We start from the raw sequence: 16,388 nt of genomic DNA on the forward strand, positions 1-16,388 counted from the left end.
GATGCTGAAGGCTGTTTCCCTTCCCTGCGGTAGCTGAGCTGCGTGGAAAAGCCTGGTCCAAACAGCCAAGGAAAGAAGGGCGTAAGGACTCTGTCCTGGACAAAGCAGCTCTGCTCCACTCCCCTCCACTGTCCTGGCACTCAGTCCAGGCTGCTCTGCTCAGCTGCGTGTTTGCTCTGATGTGAAGAAGAAATTCCAGTTGTAACCGCTCGGCAGTGGTAATTTGTGACCAGGGAAGCTCTGCTTCTCTACCTTTTAGCAGCAGCAACTGAAGCACCTCAGCTCTCCTCATGGAGGATGAGAAGGGGTCAAGCAGGCTGGAAGCAGGAATGGCAGAGGCAGAAGGGCTCCATGTCAGGGAGGGAGGTTTCCCTGGCTGGCGAAGTGAGAAGCTCAGCAGTTCTCCTTGTCCTGTAGCTGCGCTGCAATGTCGGGGAGCTAATGACACCTTTGGCCAGCAGAGCTGGCACTGGAGCATGGACTCTACCCCGGGCCAAGGCGCCCCATGCTGCTGCCCAGCAGATCAGCGCTGGTGCCGGTGTCTGAAGAACAGCCACGAGCAGGTTAAAGCTTCTTGTGGGTAACAATCGGAGACAAGTCAACAAAGGAAACCATGTGGATGGTGTCTGTGACAGGCTGCCTGGTCAGGGCGAGACTAGTGATGAAGCCTCTTACCCCAGCTGCAGGAGGCATTGTGTTTGCGGGCTCTTGTCCTGCTGGGGGACTTCAACCACCTGCCACCTGCTGGAAAAGTAGCATGATGAGCTGTTGGCAATCCAGGAGCATCCTGGAGCGCATGGAGGATAAATTCTTAAGCCAGGGAATAGCCTTGGGGGATGAAAGATGGGACATGAGCCCGACATGTGCGCTTGCAGGCCAGAAGGCCCATTGTATCTTGGGCTGCACCTTGGGCTATGAGGTCACAGAGCTGTGCTGTGCAACGTCCTGATGTGCAGCGCTGTGCCGTTCCGGCAGTGCTGGCAGCGGCGGTAGCAGCAGCAGCAGTGGTGGCATTGCCAGCAGCAGCAGTGGTGGCAGTGGCTGAAACGTTGGTGGCAGCACCAGCAACAGGAGCAGCAGTGCCGTGGTCCAGATGCAGGGGGCCGTAGCCCCCACTCTCCTGTTTTTCCTCCTCCTGGTGGCCCTGCAAGTCCAGGACGTCGGGGCTGCTCCGTGGCAAGGATGGGGATTAGGTAGGGGTCAGCAAGGGCCAGCACCCAGCCCTGGCAGCACCTGGGGGTGACAGTGGGGCTGGGCTGTGGTGGGGCAGGGCTGGGAGAACATGGGGCCGGGTTGGGCCAGGTGAGCCGTGGCAGCTCCATGGGCAGTGGGAGGCAGAGGCCCCACAGAGAGGTCCGGGGGGCTGCAGCTGCTGTGGGAGCATTTTCCAGCTGAAAGGTGGGGCCGGGAGCAATGCTGCCAGGAGAGACACTGTCCCTAGAGCTGTCCCTGTGCCACCCTGCCCTGGGGCAGCTTCCCCCAGCCCGCATGTTGGGGCCGGAGCGGCACTGCAGGGCAAACAAGAGCCTGTGGGAGCACTTCATCCCCGGCTGGTCATGGCCGTGCTCGCGGCTGGGGCTCTGATGCTTCCCAGCTGGATCCTGCCTTTCAGCCCCGGGATGTCTGTCCTTGGGAGATGTCTGCTTAGGAAAACAGGAGCACTCCTGCTCTTGCCCTGCAGTGCTCTCCTTGGGGAACCCAGGTCCTCATGGGACGCACAGCCTGGGGAACAGAGGGGGCAGCGCTGGTGCAGCCTCTCACTGCCCAGCGGGTTCTTCTCCATGAGATGTGGGAATGATCGTTTTTTACCTCCAGTGCTTTTGTGGGGGCTTCTTCTGTGCACAGTAGAAATCTCCCAGCAGGAAATCCCTGTGGGGTCATATGATTGTCCTTGACGGGTGTTGCACATGGCCTGGAAACAGTATTTTGAGAGCTGCCAGGTGCCAGCAAACATGTCACCCCAGCTCCTCTGCAGCTTTGGGAGTCTCCACCCACGTCTGGGTGCCATGTCATTACCTGAACCCCCCTCCAGTCACTGCAGGTCACTGAGAAAGAAGTAGATGACAAGATCTAATGGAAATGTGCTTGATTACAGTTGCGCCTGTGGCTGATGGCCACCCGACTTCCCAGACGGATCTTGTCTGGGAGCCTCAGGGCAATGCCCCAGGTCTGTCGCTTGAATGAGTGAGCATTCAGGTTTTACTATTCTGTTCATATGAAATTTAACTTAATATTTTCTTGGCCTACGCTCAAATGTGCGGAAGAGCAGAGAGGGAATGGGTGAAGCCCAGTGATGTGCCCTCTGCCAGGCAAAGCTCTTTCCCAGCCTCTCTGACCCTGCGCTGTTTCCAGTGCCGGCTGCAAAGCCAGTGGGCTTGTTGGGCTTGAGTTGAGACGTGGTGTGGGCTCCAGGGAGTCCTTTCTCCCAGCAGCTCCGTGCCCAGTTTGCTTTAGACCAGCATGGTCCGGGCACCTGGTAACCTCACAGCGCTCCAGAGTGGAAGGTGGACACCAATGCCATGGAGCAATCCCGTGCTTGAACTGCATTCACTGTTGTTCAGATCTAAAGAAGTGCATTGAAATATTTCATGGGAGCTTCTCTGTTCTGTCTGTTTGCAGACATGGCTGGACGTGATGCGTATCCAACTCCTGGGCTGGGTTCCAGGGCTGAAACTTGGGACCACCGCATGGGTACGTCATGGGTTTTTACTTCGAGAGCTGCCAGGTCAAAACCCGAAGCTGGGTGAGACATCTCTTGTGAGTGTGAGAATACGGACCTGCATTGTGCCGTGTCCTTATGTGATACCCTTATGTGATACTCTTTAATGCAGTTTTAAAGTGTTAAATAGCAGCACTTTCATTACAGTGTGCCGGACACTCAGACGATTGCTCTTTAATCGAGCGTGCACTTGATTCACATTTCTTGGTATTTATTACAAATACCTGTGGCATATTCATTTGTTTCTACCGCTTAGTTAATGCGTTAAACGTAAGTTATTTCCATAAGCCGCCCTCTGCTGGAATTCCATCTTTGGTATTCCAGAGTCTGCATCAGGGGTCTCTAGTGGTCCCCGGTGTCTTCACAGCTGGTGCCCACCCACGGTGTTGGCTTCTTGACCTGATTTCTTGAGCATGCACATTGTCATTTTGTGCTGCTACCCAGCAAAAGTCATGTAGCTCTTTCTCCATTGAGTGGAACATTCCACTTTCCCGGCTTGCAAGCCAGGGACATCCCGCTTTGCCTCATGCCCAGTCTCTATAGAGCTGTTGTTTCTCTGTTAGGTTTCTCTTACATTATGCCTGGTCTTGCTACATCATGCCTTGGGGTTTCTAAAAGATTTTTGTTCCTCTTACCAGTATCACAATGTATGATGGAAACTCGCGGTGGGTGTTCAGTTGCAGGTGTGGGTACAGGGAGGGCTCTTCCAGCTCCTCAGCTGGATCCTGTGCCACAGCTCGCCTGGCATCGCAGGGGTGAGCAGTCTGCTTTGACAGGCTAAGCTCTCGTTTTCAGGGTTTTATTTGTGAGGAATTTACCTTTACACTTTCTGTTAAGGTCCCCAAAGAGCAAAGTATAAGGCAGAAATAGGAAAATCTTCCCGGCGCTCATCAGAAGTCCTAGTGGAAATCCTGAAGGAATTGGACAAAGCGGAACATGGTGGGTATATATCGCTCCTAAGCAGAAGATTTGGGAAGCTGAGCTTAGGTGCACGCCTGGACAAGCTGTAGCCTACACGGCAGGAAGGGATCGATCAGAGCAGACTTTTCCTGGGCTGCAGGCCCGGCCTGGCCAGGAGCAGAGCAGCCCCAGCTCCCCGGCCTGGTCCAGCCCGGCTGTTCTTGATGTCTGAGGACTCTCAGTGACACCCTGGGGACAGGGACAGGGCAGGCTGGACACCCAGCCTGAGGCCAGACACCAGACTTAAAGGCAGCTAAGAATGAAGGGCTCTGAGTTCAGACCCAGGCGGTTCAGCTCTCCCTGTCTAGTTGTGTCTTAGATAACCTGGTGGTAGTTTTCCTCTTCTTTTGGGGGACAGTGGGCTCCTAACTGCCACTTGTGAAAGTGCCCAGAATACAATAGCAGAGCTCGCAGTCCAGTCCACCCTGTGTGTCTGTCACTCTTCCCATGGGATGGAGTTGGCGTGATGGGAAGTGCTGCTCACTAGGGCTCTTTCCCTGGCTGAACTGGCTGCAGCACCTTCCTGTCCTCGGGGAGGGAAGTCATTTACCATCATCTTGCAGTTTGCCAAAAGCTCACTGGGTGGAATATGAACAAGATCACATGCAGTCTCCTAGTCCCTCAGCAGGTCAGGATTTGCTGTCTGCTGGTAAACTGGAAAGTGTCGAGCACTTAAATTTTTCTCCATGAATGACACGTTGTTTGGACTACTGACTGGATGCAGCCTCAAATGTCCAGGCTTTGTTTCTAAGTGTTATTAATGTATTCTGAGAAGTATTGCCATCTGAAGATATTGTGTCTCTGATGAGAAATGGTTGCTTCTAATTAAACCAACCCAATTCCTTTCTAAAGAGCTGGACCATGAGACTGTGGAGAAGGAGGCATTTCGGAAAGGAGGCGGCCATGCAGTACCAGTCTCTGATGAAAAACCGCGGGCAATTCAATCACCAGGCACGCTAGGTAATTGCTGACCTTCAGTCACGCAGTGTCATAAACCAACGTAACTCTGACAATTTGGGAATGAGCCCATCTGAACCACGCTCAGCACATGATGGGGAACACGACTCTTATCGACGGTACCTCCCGCAATCCCTGCATCCCAGAGCTTGCCATGAGTCCCCCCAGGCACAACAGAGGGGGATCCCTCCTGTCAGCTGAGGTCCAAAGGGATGTGCTGAGAGATCGAGCATGGGTTAGAGGGAACCTGCACCATCCTCCCGCATCCTCTGTGCCTGAGCCATGCTGAGAAAGGCTTTACCTTTCTTTGATTCTTGGCAGTGCTGTCCAGCCCCAGGGAAGCCTGAAACACCGAGATACATGACTTTTTTCAAATTTCCAGGCACTGAGCAGCCTTGCAGGGAGCCACCAGTGGGAGACAAGTCCTGAAGGCTGGGGGCATGCAAGCGGTGCAAAGCTGGAGCAAAGGCAAAGAGGGAGAGCGAGGTTCAGGTGCCCCCCGAGAGGGCCCAACTCTGTCCTCCTGGGCTGTGGGTCCCCTGGGGAGGGAGAGCTGGGGGCGGCATTCCCTGACACAGGGATGGGTTTTGTCTGTCTCGCTCAAAGGGACAGCTGGTCAAACAGCTGCGCTCCCCCACCTGCTCTCCCTCTGCCTCGCGCGGTCTGTCCAGTGGGACAACTTCTCCCAAAGGGTCGGAGGAGCCTTCGTGCAACAGCACAAGTGAGCCTTGGAAAGGGAAGGTGGGCGAGCGCAAAAGAAATGGTGTGCAAATGGGAAGGATCACCAAGAAGGGGGAACAAAGCCCGCACTCTGGGAAAACTGGATTATGGCCATGCCAGAGTGTAAGCAAAGCTGAGAGGAGAAAGAGAAACTCCAGAGTGCATCAGTTTGCGTCAGCTTTGGGAGTTTCATTTGCTTCTTCTGAAACCAAGGAACCGTTGCAGCCCCAGTATGTTCACTGGTTCAGAGATGCTGACAAAGTGAGAAAGCACATTTCCCGGCAGTGTCAGACTCCTGTGAGATTACCCGTAGTGTACGGGCACACTAACATATGGAATTGTTCCTCCAGGTCGGGATGACAACAGAAAAATTGTGGAACGTTACGTTTCCCCGACGTACTGTGGAGAAGGCTTCCTGGTGATCTTCCTCTGCGTGCTGTTTGGGGTGATAGTGTGTTGTGTGTTCTGGTTCTGGATCAGGAGAAAAAAGTGAGTTGTTGGGGTTGGTGTTGCCCAGCTTCTATATCAGATGGCTCATGTTAGCCATGAGCATTTAGAGGTAGGGTATTCTGAAGTGCCGAGTCAGTTACTGACCAAACTCCACTGAGAGTTCCGCTGAAAGATGTTTTAACTGGCCTCTCAGTTCCTGGGCACTCTGTCCCGAAACCTGTTCCTACTGTTGCAAGCGTTAGTTACAACTGACTCTGCCTCAACAAGAGCAGCCCTGCAGCCAGACATCGGCAGAGCAAGGTCAGGAGCAAAAGCGAAGGATGACATTGCCATGGCAAGTGAGAAGCGCAATGGAGACATCTGCCTACCAGACAACCCACCAGCAGAAATCGCCCTGTTGGGTGCTGCTGCAAATCCCAGATGTTCACCTCAGCCCAGGTGTCCCAGCAGCTCCGGCCGCAGCTCCCCCGTGCAGCGGGTGCCCGCACCCCACCGTGCCCAGCGCCGCCCCGCAGCCTCGCACCCGCCGGCACCGCGGCCACGGCGGCGCCTCAGCAGCCTCTTCTCTCCGCAGGCGCCGCAAGCAGCAGCCATCGCCTGTGCCTGGAAAACTGGGGCAGCAATAAATACGGATCAGCAGCACAATGTCTGGGTCGTAATGGCAGCCAACCCAGGAATTCACCGATTCTGGGCCAAACCTCACATCGGGGCACGCAGGGAGGTGGGCGCCTGCGGTGCCGGCAGCCAGAGAGCTGGGCACGGGACCCGCCGACGGGCTGGGGGATCCCAGCTTCCCTGCTGGGACCAGCCTGCCAAATTCTGAGCCACAGAGGAACAGACGGGACTCATTAACAGGTCATCATCCCCAGCTCTGCCCCCCGTGCCAGCTCGCTCTGCGGTGCACAGGACGGGGGGGATGTGTACGGCAATACCAGCCCCAGCCCCTCTGCTGTCCGCACACCATAAGGCAAAGCCGTGGATAAAGCACAGAGTGGCACAACGCTGGTATCAGACATCTGTTCTGGTTGTGGCTGCGATGCGGTTAATTTTCTGCCCAGCAGCCCATGTGGTGCCGAGGGTTGGATTTGTGACCACAGGTGTCGCAGCTGCGAAAGCTGTTTGTGTTCGACTGCGTGGGCAGGAGACGGACCCAGCGTGCGGTGCCTGCGGCCGGGTGCTGAGCTGGGCTGTCCCTTGGGCACTGACAGCTGGAAGGCTCCTGGAAAAGGAACGTATTTTAAGGAGCATGTAAGGAACGTTTAATGAAGATCCGTTGTTTTTACATAACCGAGGACCTGCCGCCTGAGCCCAGCCTGGGGGAAGGACCGAGAGACATCGGACTGTGAAACCTTAATGTAAAACACAGTCTCTTCCCGGAACATGTACTGACACCTGTATACAAACCGACACCTGTATTGACAAGTTAATTTAGGGGGAACTGTAGCCAAAGTACCAGGAATCCATATCTTAAATGGATTGATAAGGGGAAGGGTATTGTGTGCGTCGGGATAGTCTGTAAACCCTGCACTACCAACCAATGGGGAACAGGGGAGGGAAACTGCGGCCGGGATTTTGGGGATACAAGCAGGGGCTTTTCACCCTGTTATGTGTGCCGACCTTCAGGTAGAACACCCGGTCTTGCAAAATCGTTATTAAAATGTGCTTTGCCGAGAGATCCTGCCTGGGCCTATTATATTTGCAAAATAATCGTTTCCTACAAGCAGAAACACAACCTCCTCATGTTTTCCTCAGCATCTGCTCCAAACTGAGAGTCCATGGGAACCAGGAGGATCCGCCTGAATCCAAGTAGCAAGACAGAGACACCAGTGAGAGACGCCCCTGTGAGAAATGCAGCTGTGATTCGTGCTAAGATGTTTAATGTTTACAGGTATAGCCAAATGAGGCACGGCCTCTGAACCTGGAAAATGGGAAAGGTGGTTAAGTTCTATGTGAAAAGTAATGAAACTTGTTTATGAAGTCATATTGATAGAGGGAACTAACATTTTAAGGGTTAAGCAACTATATAATAAGGGCCTACTAACAAGCTAACACTTTAAGCCACATAATGAATATCTAGTTTAGAGCAATATGTAACCAATTGTGCTAAGAAAAAAGCAGGACTTGATCGAATGCTGAGATAAGAAGTTTTACAGCACCAGCTGCAACCTTGAGGAGACAAGATAGCCAAGATTTACAGCAAAAAGGGGGGTGCCAGTCTGGTTTTGGTCGACTTGGCAGCTTGGGTTCCAGCCAGTTCATCATAATGAGCCAAAGGTACAAAGTCCACTGTGACTGAAGGAGCTTCATCCAAAGACCCCTCCTCAAATTCACCAAGTGACCCTGCACAGGTGCAACAGGGGAGGGTCAGGGAGGGGAATATGGAAATGGTTACCTGAGACTCATTTTAATAAGAAGCGGGAAAAGTTATGAATATGTATAGTCATTCCTGGGGTTATTATGAATATGTAACACCTTACTGTATTTAAGCACACTTCTTATTGTTAGAAGGTGTGCGTGTTGGGAGGAGCGAATCCCCCGCGCCCCCAGCGCTGTTTTGCTTATGCTCTCATGAACACGTGTTTAAGGAACACAAGGAATCGGATTAAATGTTGTTTATCCATAGAAAAAGCGTAAGTTATTTATTTCACCCCTTTGCGCAGACGGGGCTGAACATTGTTCAGCTCTGCGGGGCTGTATGAAAACGACTTGCAGAGGTGCTGCAAGGCTGCTCCAGCCCCGGAGTGACAGCCGGGCCGCTCTGGTCCCTTCAGCGGGATGTGCTCTGGGGACAGAGCAGCGAGGGGACCGGGCGGGAGCAGCCGGGCCGCGGGGAGAGCCCAACGCTGGGCTCTGGGGACACTTGTAGTCAGGCGGTGCAGCAGACACCCCGTTGCTATGGAAGCGGGGGCTTTCCGAGGCCGGCCCTGCGCGGCGCAGCCCCTGTCGCTATGGTAACGGGTCCTTCGCCGAGGGCGGCGCGCTGTGTGCGGGCGGTCGGGCAGAGCGCCGGTCGGTTCCCCGGTTCCCGGGATCAGCTCTCGGCCCCTGGATTCCCGAGCGCGGTGCCGGGGCGGGCCAGGAGGAGCTGGGCTGGGAGCTCCGGGCTCTTCCCGCATCCAGCCCCGGGCCGGGCGGAGCCACGTCGGGCCGGGGCTGGTGCGGCAGAGGAGCCCCCGGGGGTCAGGGAGCGGCTGCAGAGCGCCGGGCCCCGCGTCCCGTTCCAGACCCTCAAACACTGGAGCGCTGTGTTTTGAAAGGGATTGAACCCCGTGTTGTCTCTGCCCCAAATCCCTTTTATTCAGGTGCGTGAGTCACTGACATGTTTTGGGTCAGTGGGAAACCTGGTTTTGGAGAAGCCCGCATAATCCCATCTGACCCCATAGACCTGTGTGTGTCCAAGTGGTGTAGCAGGTCACCAACCCTTTCCCCTTGGATTATTGGGCTACATTCTGCTCCCCGTCCCTGTCTTCTGGCTCAGGGGTGTGTAGCTGGAGCACAACTGGTCTCACTATAAAAGACTGAGGCAAAGACGGCATTCCACTTCTTCCCAGCTGTGTCATTTCTCCTGTCAAAACTAGAGTTAGGTCCAGAAATCACCGTTTCATTGTCCCGTCGTTACTCAGGACACCCAGGGAGGGTCAGGAACGGATCTCCTTTACTCCTGCCAAGGGAAGGCATCCAGCTGAGTAAACTGGGGCATCACACTCCAGGTTTATACTCAGAGTCACAGAATGGTTGCAGTTGGAAGGGAGCTCTGGAGATCATCTAATCCAACCCACCTGCTAAAGCAGGATCACCTACAGTAGATTTCACAGGAAGGTGTCCAGGCGGGTTGGAATGTCTCCAGAGAAGGAGACTCCACAACCTCCCTGGGCAGCCTGGGCCAGGCTCTGCCTCCCTCAAAGTAAAGACGTTTTTCCTCATGGAACCTCCTGTGCTTCAGTGCCTGTTGCCTGTCATCCTATCGCTGGGCACCACTGAAAGGAGTCTGGTCCCATCCTCTCGACATCCATCCTTAAGATATTTATAAACATTGATGAGATCACCTCTCAGCCTTCTCCAGGCCAAACAGACCCAGGTCTCTCAGTCCCTTCTCATAAGAAATGTGCTCTAGTATTAGTATATTAGTAGTAGTAGTATATTATTATTACATTGTTGTCTTATTGAACTGTTTTTTCTCGACCCACAGGTTTGTCCCTTCCCTTTCAGTTCTCTCCCCTGTCCCGCTTGGGGGAGTGGAGGAACTATGTGAGCAACTATCATGGTCTGAGTTGCTGGCTGGGGTAAAACCATGACAGGGAAGAATAGCAGTAGCTAGAGAAATCTGAAAAGCACTTTCCAAGATGCTGACACTTTTTTTGGTAGTGGGAAACAGTATGAGAAAGGAAAGCTGTAAAAACCTGCAGCTCTGGAGGTCCAGAGTGGAGCTCCGGATGAAGAAATGTCATTCTGAGCGCAGTGCTGTGGTCATTCAGAGGGAGTCTGGATCAGCCATGACTTTGTGTTTCAAGGAACAGCTGGTGAGGATGGAGAGACAGCAGCACAGGTGGGGACGTACTGGGGTGAGAACAAGGTGGGGAAGTGCATGGGTGTCTGCAGCCTGTGGGGAAACAGCCACAGGCCTGGCACAGTGTAGGATGGACCGTGGTAGAGATGGCCAAGGGTGAGGCTGAATGATGACCCAAGGTCTTTATCCCCTGGCTATGGCTGATATCCCTGCCACTGAGCCCTGAACACATCGTTGTCATGGCCATGGGGCCTCATTGCTCCTTGCACCTCCCTGAGGGAGGTTGGGAGGTGTCACATCGTTGTCCCTCACTTGGCGTCGCACTCCCCACATCCCCAGCAAGAGCCCTGAGACACATGTGAGGGACAGGATCTCCCTTCCTAGGGGCAGGGGGTCAGGGTTTGACCATCCTCCCTCATCAAACAAACCAAGGGTCTTCTCAGCATCAGAGCTGCTGCACTTTGCCTGATGCAATCACAGCCTCCAATTGTCTGTTCTAACGAGTCCTTGGGGAGGCTTTGTCAGCAATGGCCTCAGTGGAACCTGTTAATGCTTCAAGGTACTTTGGAGTTTGCTCCTGACTTGGACTTCTTGAGGAGATTCTTCAGTCTGCTCTTGGTATCTGAGGTTCAAGGACTCAGCACCAAATACACCATGGGGCTCATTAAAATATAAAAAGCCCTAAGGAGCCATATCTTTTCCTGTAATTTTCTTCAAGTCTGCGGGACTCTAATTGGTGCCAACGAGGAGGTGATGGAGAATGCAGAGCCAGGCTCTTCACTATAGTGCATGGCAGAAGGACAAAAGAGGTGAGGTTCAGCCAGGACATAAGGAAAACTTTTTTCCCTGGATCAGGGGTGTCAAATTCATTTTCACCAGGGGCCACGTATTAGTATTTACATTTATACAGTCCGAAAATTGCATTCGGCCCTTTGAAGGCAACTGTGAGGCCGTAGAAGCTCAGCCAAGTGCTGTCTCAGGTCACCCAGAGAGGCTGGGCAGCCTCTGTCCTTGCAGGTTTTCAATCTCTGATTGAATCAAGGCTTCAACACCTTGGTCTGGCCCAGTCTGTGACAGGTTGGACTGCAGACTCCTGAGGTCCCTTCAACCTCACTTGTCTTATGATCCCGTTGTGATGTTGGGCTCTGTTTCTAACTGGTCAGAGCAGACCATTATGGGACATGAATCCAGCTGTGCTGTAGGTGACCATCTAAACCAACATCTCAACCAGTGAACCAGCCAACACCTCAGTGTGACTTGCTCTGGGCAAAGTGTGAGGAGTCCTGGGCAGTGAAGGTTTAGAGGGCATGGGGCGCTATGCAAGACACAAAATGATCTTGGCTTAATGCCTGTAGGACCATTGGATGTCAGCTGATGTGAAGGAAAATTAAAATAAGAACTGAAGACAAAGTCTCAAAGCAAAGAAAGATGTCAACATAAAGTCTTTGGGGGCTTTTCTTTTCTTCAAAAAGGAAAGTGTTTTCCAGAAATAGAAATGGATGTAAGACACACATGTCTTCAGCTACACAGACAAGCTTTTTACATGTTACTTTTTTACATATTAAAAAAAATGTCAAAAAGTGAATTACCGGGAAGCGTACTAAGGGGAAGAGAACAAATATTGGTCTTCCCCTGTACTTCTATTACCAACACTCTATTATTTCGTCTCCCTCATCATTCAGGAGTTGCCAGCTCTCCTGATTAAAGGTCCATGTCCAAGGAAAACTTTCCAGCAGACTGTCTGGACACACACCCTTCCCAGCACTCTCAGGTTTTCTCCTCCGCTTCCTCTTTGGTTATTCAGTGGCCTCTCAACTGTCTGGTTTCTGCTCTGAGCTTCAGGGAGTTACAAACTTGCCCCAGTCTTCACAGCTCTAATTAACATGTTAGTCAACACCTTAATTGTGTTTATATCTACCCTTTCCTAACTCTGTCTAAAACAGTTCTTGTGTGGATGTCCCTTGTGGAAGGTGGACCTCACCAGATCCAGCTTAGACATAGAGTTGAGGAAGGTGTTTTACTCTATTAAACTGTGTTGTGCTTATTTGTTGGCATTGAACAGAAACCTTTCAGTGCCTGTGTGCAGCCAGGTCTCCAAGGAGAGCAGGTGGGAGCTGGTGTACAGGAGCTGCACCATCCACCCGCAGAGCTCAGTGGTGAAGTCTGATGTGAGGAGAAGTGATGCAAGTCCCAGGTGGCCAAGGAAAGAACTGGCAGACTGGGGGTGGAGGGATGAGGAGCGAGGTTGTCCATACAGTGTCTGACCTTAAGGGACTGTTCTCCTGCCTGCCCAGGTGTCTTCAGGTGACCCTCTGGATCAATGCCCAGTGTAGAATGCTGCTATCACCTCTTCTATAAAATAAAAAATTATAGAAAGTACTGTTGAAAGAAAAAAACCCTCCCTTATGAAATCTTCTTTGAAATCTTCATCGTGAAGTGTCCCACTGACATCTCTCCAATTAGTTGTAGAGGTCCCTGTCAGCCTTCCCTTCCCTGGGCTGGACAAGCCCGGCTCCCTCAGCCTCTCCTCACAGGCAAAGTGCTCCAGTCCCTGGCTGGCCTGAGGCCCTTTGCTCAACACACTCCAGCTTGTCAGTACCTTTCCTGAATTGGGATCTGAGATCTGGATGGAGAATTCCAGAGGATCCCTTCCCTCGATCTCCTGGCCGTGCTCCTGGTGGCACAGCCCAGGGTGCTCCTGGCCTCCGTTGCACCAGGGCTCACGCTGCCTCCTGTCCAGATCCCTGCCCACCCCAACCTTTCCCACAGCTGCTCCCAGCCAGGCAGCCCCAGCCTGTGCCATTGCCGGGTGAGTCCCCTGCAGGGGCAGTCACTGGTGTTTGTCCTGCTGGGGTTTCCTGAGGTTCCTGCCAAGATGTGTTTTTCTCCTCCTTGAACCCCTTCATCAAGCACAGAGGCCTGGGAGTGTCTTTCAGTACAGACCCAGGCACAGAAGACGTTGAGTCCCTCAGACCCAGCATCACTTTCTGCTGTTACCAAATTTCCCTCCCCACCCAGCAGCAGCCCCACATTTCCCTTGTTCAGCCTTTGTCTCTAACGCAGCTGTTGAAGCTTTTGGTTTGCTCTTGAATTTTCTCTTAGCCACCAACTCCAGGTGAGTGTCGGAAAGTCGTCCCTGCTCAGCAAAAGCGATGCACATGAACTCCTTGCCTGTACCTGTTCTTGCTGTCTCCCCTGGCAGCTGCTTTGTGGCCCCTGTCTGCACCTTGTGCTGTGACAGCCCAGCCCTGCTGTCCCACATATGGTCCCACAGCCCCATGGTTCAGGCTCAGCACAGGACAGGGTACATTCGGGGTGGGGAACGGTCTCCCAGTGTGATGCCCACATCAGTCCTTGGTGCTTTGTCACCCCATTGCTCTCCTGTTGTGCAGCCTCTCCAAGCTGCTGGAGAGGCCGTGTCAGCTGTGGGGTCACAGACAGCGCTGCCCCAGGCTCTGCCAGGGTCTGGGCCAGGAGAGAGGCTGGGCAGGGCTGGCCATTCCCTGAGACAGGCCCTGAGCCCAGCAGGAGGTTGTAATGGGTCAGTCCATGACAATGCCCTTGGTGCAGCTTCCCCAGGGTGTCCAGTAAACCTGGGCACAGCCCAGACGCTGCTCTGCTGGTCCTGCAGGTCTCTGGCAGGAGCCTGGCTGTGAGAGGACACTGCTGTGTGCCAGCCCTGCACACACACGCTGTTCAGCTGTACACTGGTGTTTTCATCTGCAGGACACTTTTGTAGGCATATGCTTGAGAGAAACATTGTAAGAAGATATAAACCATCAGGTACTACCTTGAAGAGATCACCTTTCTTTATGAAAAGACTGATTTGGAGTTCTGATTTGGAGTTCTGATTTGGACTGTTCTGTCACAGAAGTGCCCGTTGCCTGTCCCCGCCTGCAGTCGTAGTGACCAAGCTGCCAGAGCACTCAGGCCTTGCACCAACACAAGGGATCAGAAGGAGAGTGTTGAAGAGGAAAGAGAACAGCTTTGGAAGACCAAGCACTGGTGCTCCCTGTCAGTGTTGCCATGTGAAGGCTCTTTACCCTTCCACCCGTGCACACAGGAACTGACCCTGCAGGTCCAAAAAGGCTGTGAAGGAAGGATGTCAGCAGAAAAAAGTTCACTAAAGGGCCCTTTATTTTGCTTAAACACAAAGAGCAGGGCTCCTCATTGACACAGCCACTCAGTGAGAAAAGCAGGCAATGCATTACAAAAGGAATTGCAACATTATCACAATAAAAAAACCACAACTGGACACAAAAAATACTGCAGAGAGGAAGAACGTGCAATGAGTTAGACTACAACTTATATGTAGAAGAAGATAGAGACAGTTTATATCTTCCGAAGAAATCCAGTTGTCTGTTTCCAAACAGCATCCTTGAGCTCCTGGTTCCTCATGCTGTAGATGAGGGGGTTCACTGCTGGAGGCACCACTGAGTACAGAACTGCCACCAGCAGGTCCAGGGATGGGGAGGAAATAGAGGGCGGCTTCAGGTAGGCAAATGTGCCAGTGATGAAAAACAGGGAGACCACAGCCAGGTGAGGGAGACACGTGGAAAAGGCTTTGTGCCGTCCCTGCTCAGAGGGGATCCTCAGCACGGCCCTGAAGATCTGCACACAGGACAGTATGATGAAAACAAAACACCCAAATGTTACTAATACACTAACCACAAGAAGCCTGACTTCCCTGAGGTAGGACCATGAGCAGGAGAGCTTTAGGACTGAAGGGATTTCACAGAAGAACTGGTCCACAGCATTGCCCTTGCACAGTGGCAGTGAAAATGTATTGGCCGTGTGCAGCAGAGCAACGAGAAACCCACTGGCCCAGGCAGCTGCTGCCATGTGCACACAAGCTCTGCTGCCCAGGAGGGTCCAGTAGTGCAGGGGTTTGCAGATGGCAACGTAGCGGTCGTAGGACATGATGGTGAGAAGATATAACTCTACTATAGCACAGAAAAAGAAAAAAAATACCTGTGCAGCACATCCTGTGTAGGAGATGGACCTGGTGTCCCAGAGGGAATTGGCCATGGAGTTGGGGACAGTGGTTGAGATAAAGCCCAGGTCAAGGAGGGCGAGGTTGAGGAGGAAGAAGTACATGGGGGTGTGGAGGTGCTGGTCCCAGGCTATGGTGGTGATGATGAGGCCGTTGCCCAGGAGGGCAGCCAGGTAGATGCCCAGGAAGAGCCAGAAGTGCAAGAGCTGCAGCTCCCGTGTGTCTGCGAACGCCAGGAGGAGGAACTGGGTGATGGAGCTGCTGTTGGACATTTGCTGCTGATGGGCATGTGGGCTCTGTTTAAAAAAGAAAAAAACAGCTTAAAATTAGGACAGACTCCAGTAACCAAAGCCACTCAATTTTTTGAAAAATTGCCCCAATTTAAGTGCATTTCCTTTCTCTGGTCTGTGCTGGCTGAGTGTGCTGTGAGCAGCAGAACCTCTGCCCGTGTGCTGCCAAGCAGCCAGCTCTGCTCTGCTGCAGTGGGGACACGGGAGCTGGGTTGTGGCAGCTCTGACATTCACAGCGAATGTCAAATATCATCCACTGTTAATGGAAAAGTTCATGACTGTCAAGAGCTTGGGCTGCAGAGGAAAGGTTTAGCATGTCTTCATAATAACTTTTTCTGTGCTTTTTATTTTCTACCCTCACATCTGGTGACTCACGGTTTTAGGGGTAGAATTCCTAATTTTTATGAGTGAAAATGTGAATAGTCTTGAGAGAGAACAGTGGAAAAGTCTGAGCTTCCAGTGACTTAGTGCAGAGTCAGAAAAGCAGCAGTGTCCATCAGGACTTTACTCAACTACCCTGTGCTTTCACTGATGAAGACCCTTCTGGGAAGGAGGGGTCCTCTAAGAAACCCACATGAAACCTGGAAAACCCATTAAAACTTCACATGTAAAGAGAAAAAGAAGGGTAACTGTCACAGGTGACTCCCTTCTGAAGGGAGCAGAGGACCCCATGTCCCAGCCTGACCCAACCCACAGGGAAGTCGCTGCCTTCCTGAGACCAGGGTAAGAGGTGTGGCTCAACAACTCCCCAGGCTGGTAAGGTCCCCTGACTATTACCTGCTATTGGTTTTT

General features: G+C 52.7%; 1 protein-coding gene across 1 annotated transcript; it reads right to left on the reverse strand.

Moving 5' to 3' along the window:
* Positions 1 to 14,645: 14,645 nt before the first annotated feature.
* On the reverse strand, positions 14,646 to 15,807 carry LOC135579956 (olfactory receptor 14A16-like). The gene has a single exon (XM_065070010.1). It carries the CDS (start codon positions 15,576 to 15,578, stop codon positions 14,646 to 14,648), a length of 933 nt encoding a protein of 310 aa, XP_064926082.1. The 5' UTR covers positions 15,579 to 15,807.
* Positions 15,808 to 16,388: the final 581 nt, after the last annotated feature.

This window comes from Columba livia, chromosome 7 (assembly GCF_036013475.1).
Source record: "Columba livia isolate bColLiv1 breed racing homer chromosome 7, bColLiv1.pat.W.v2, whole genome shotgun sequence".
Lineage (NCBI taxonomy): Eukaryota > Metazoa > Chordata > Aves > Columbiformes > Columbidae > Columba > Columba livia.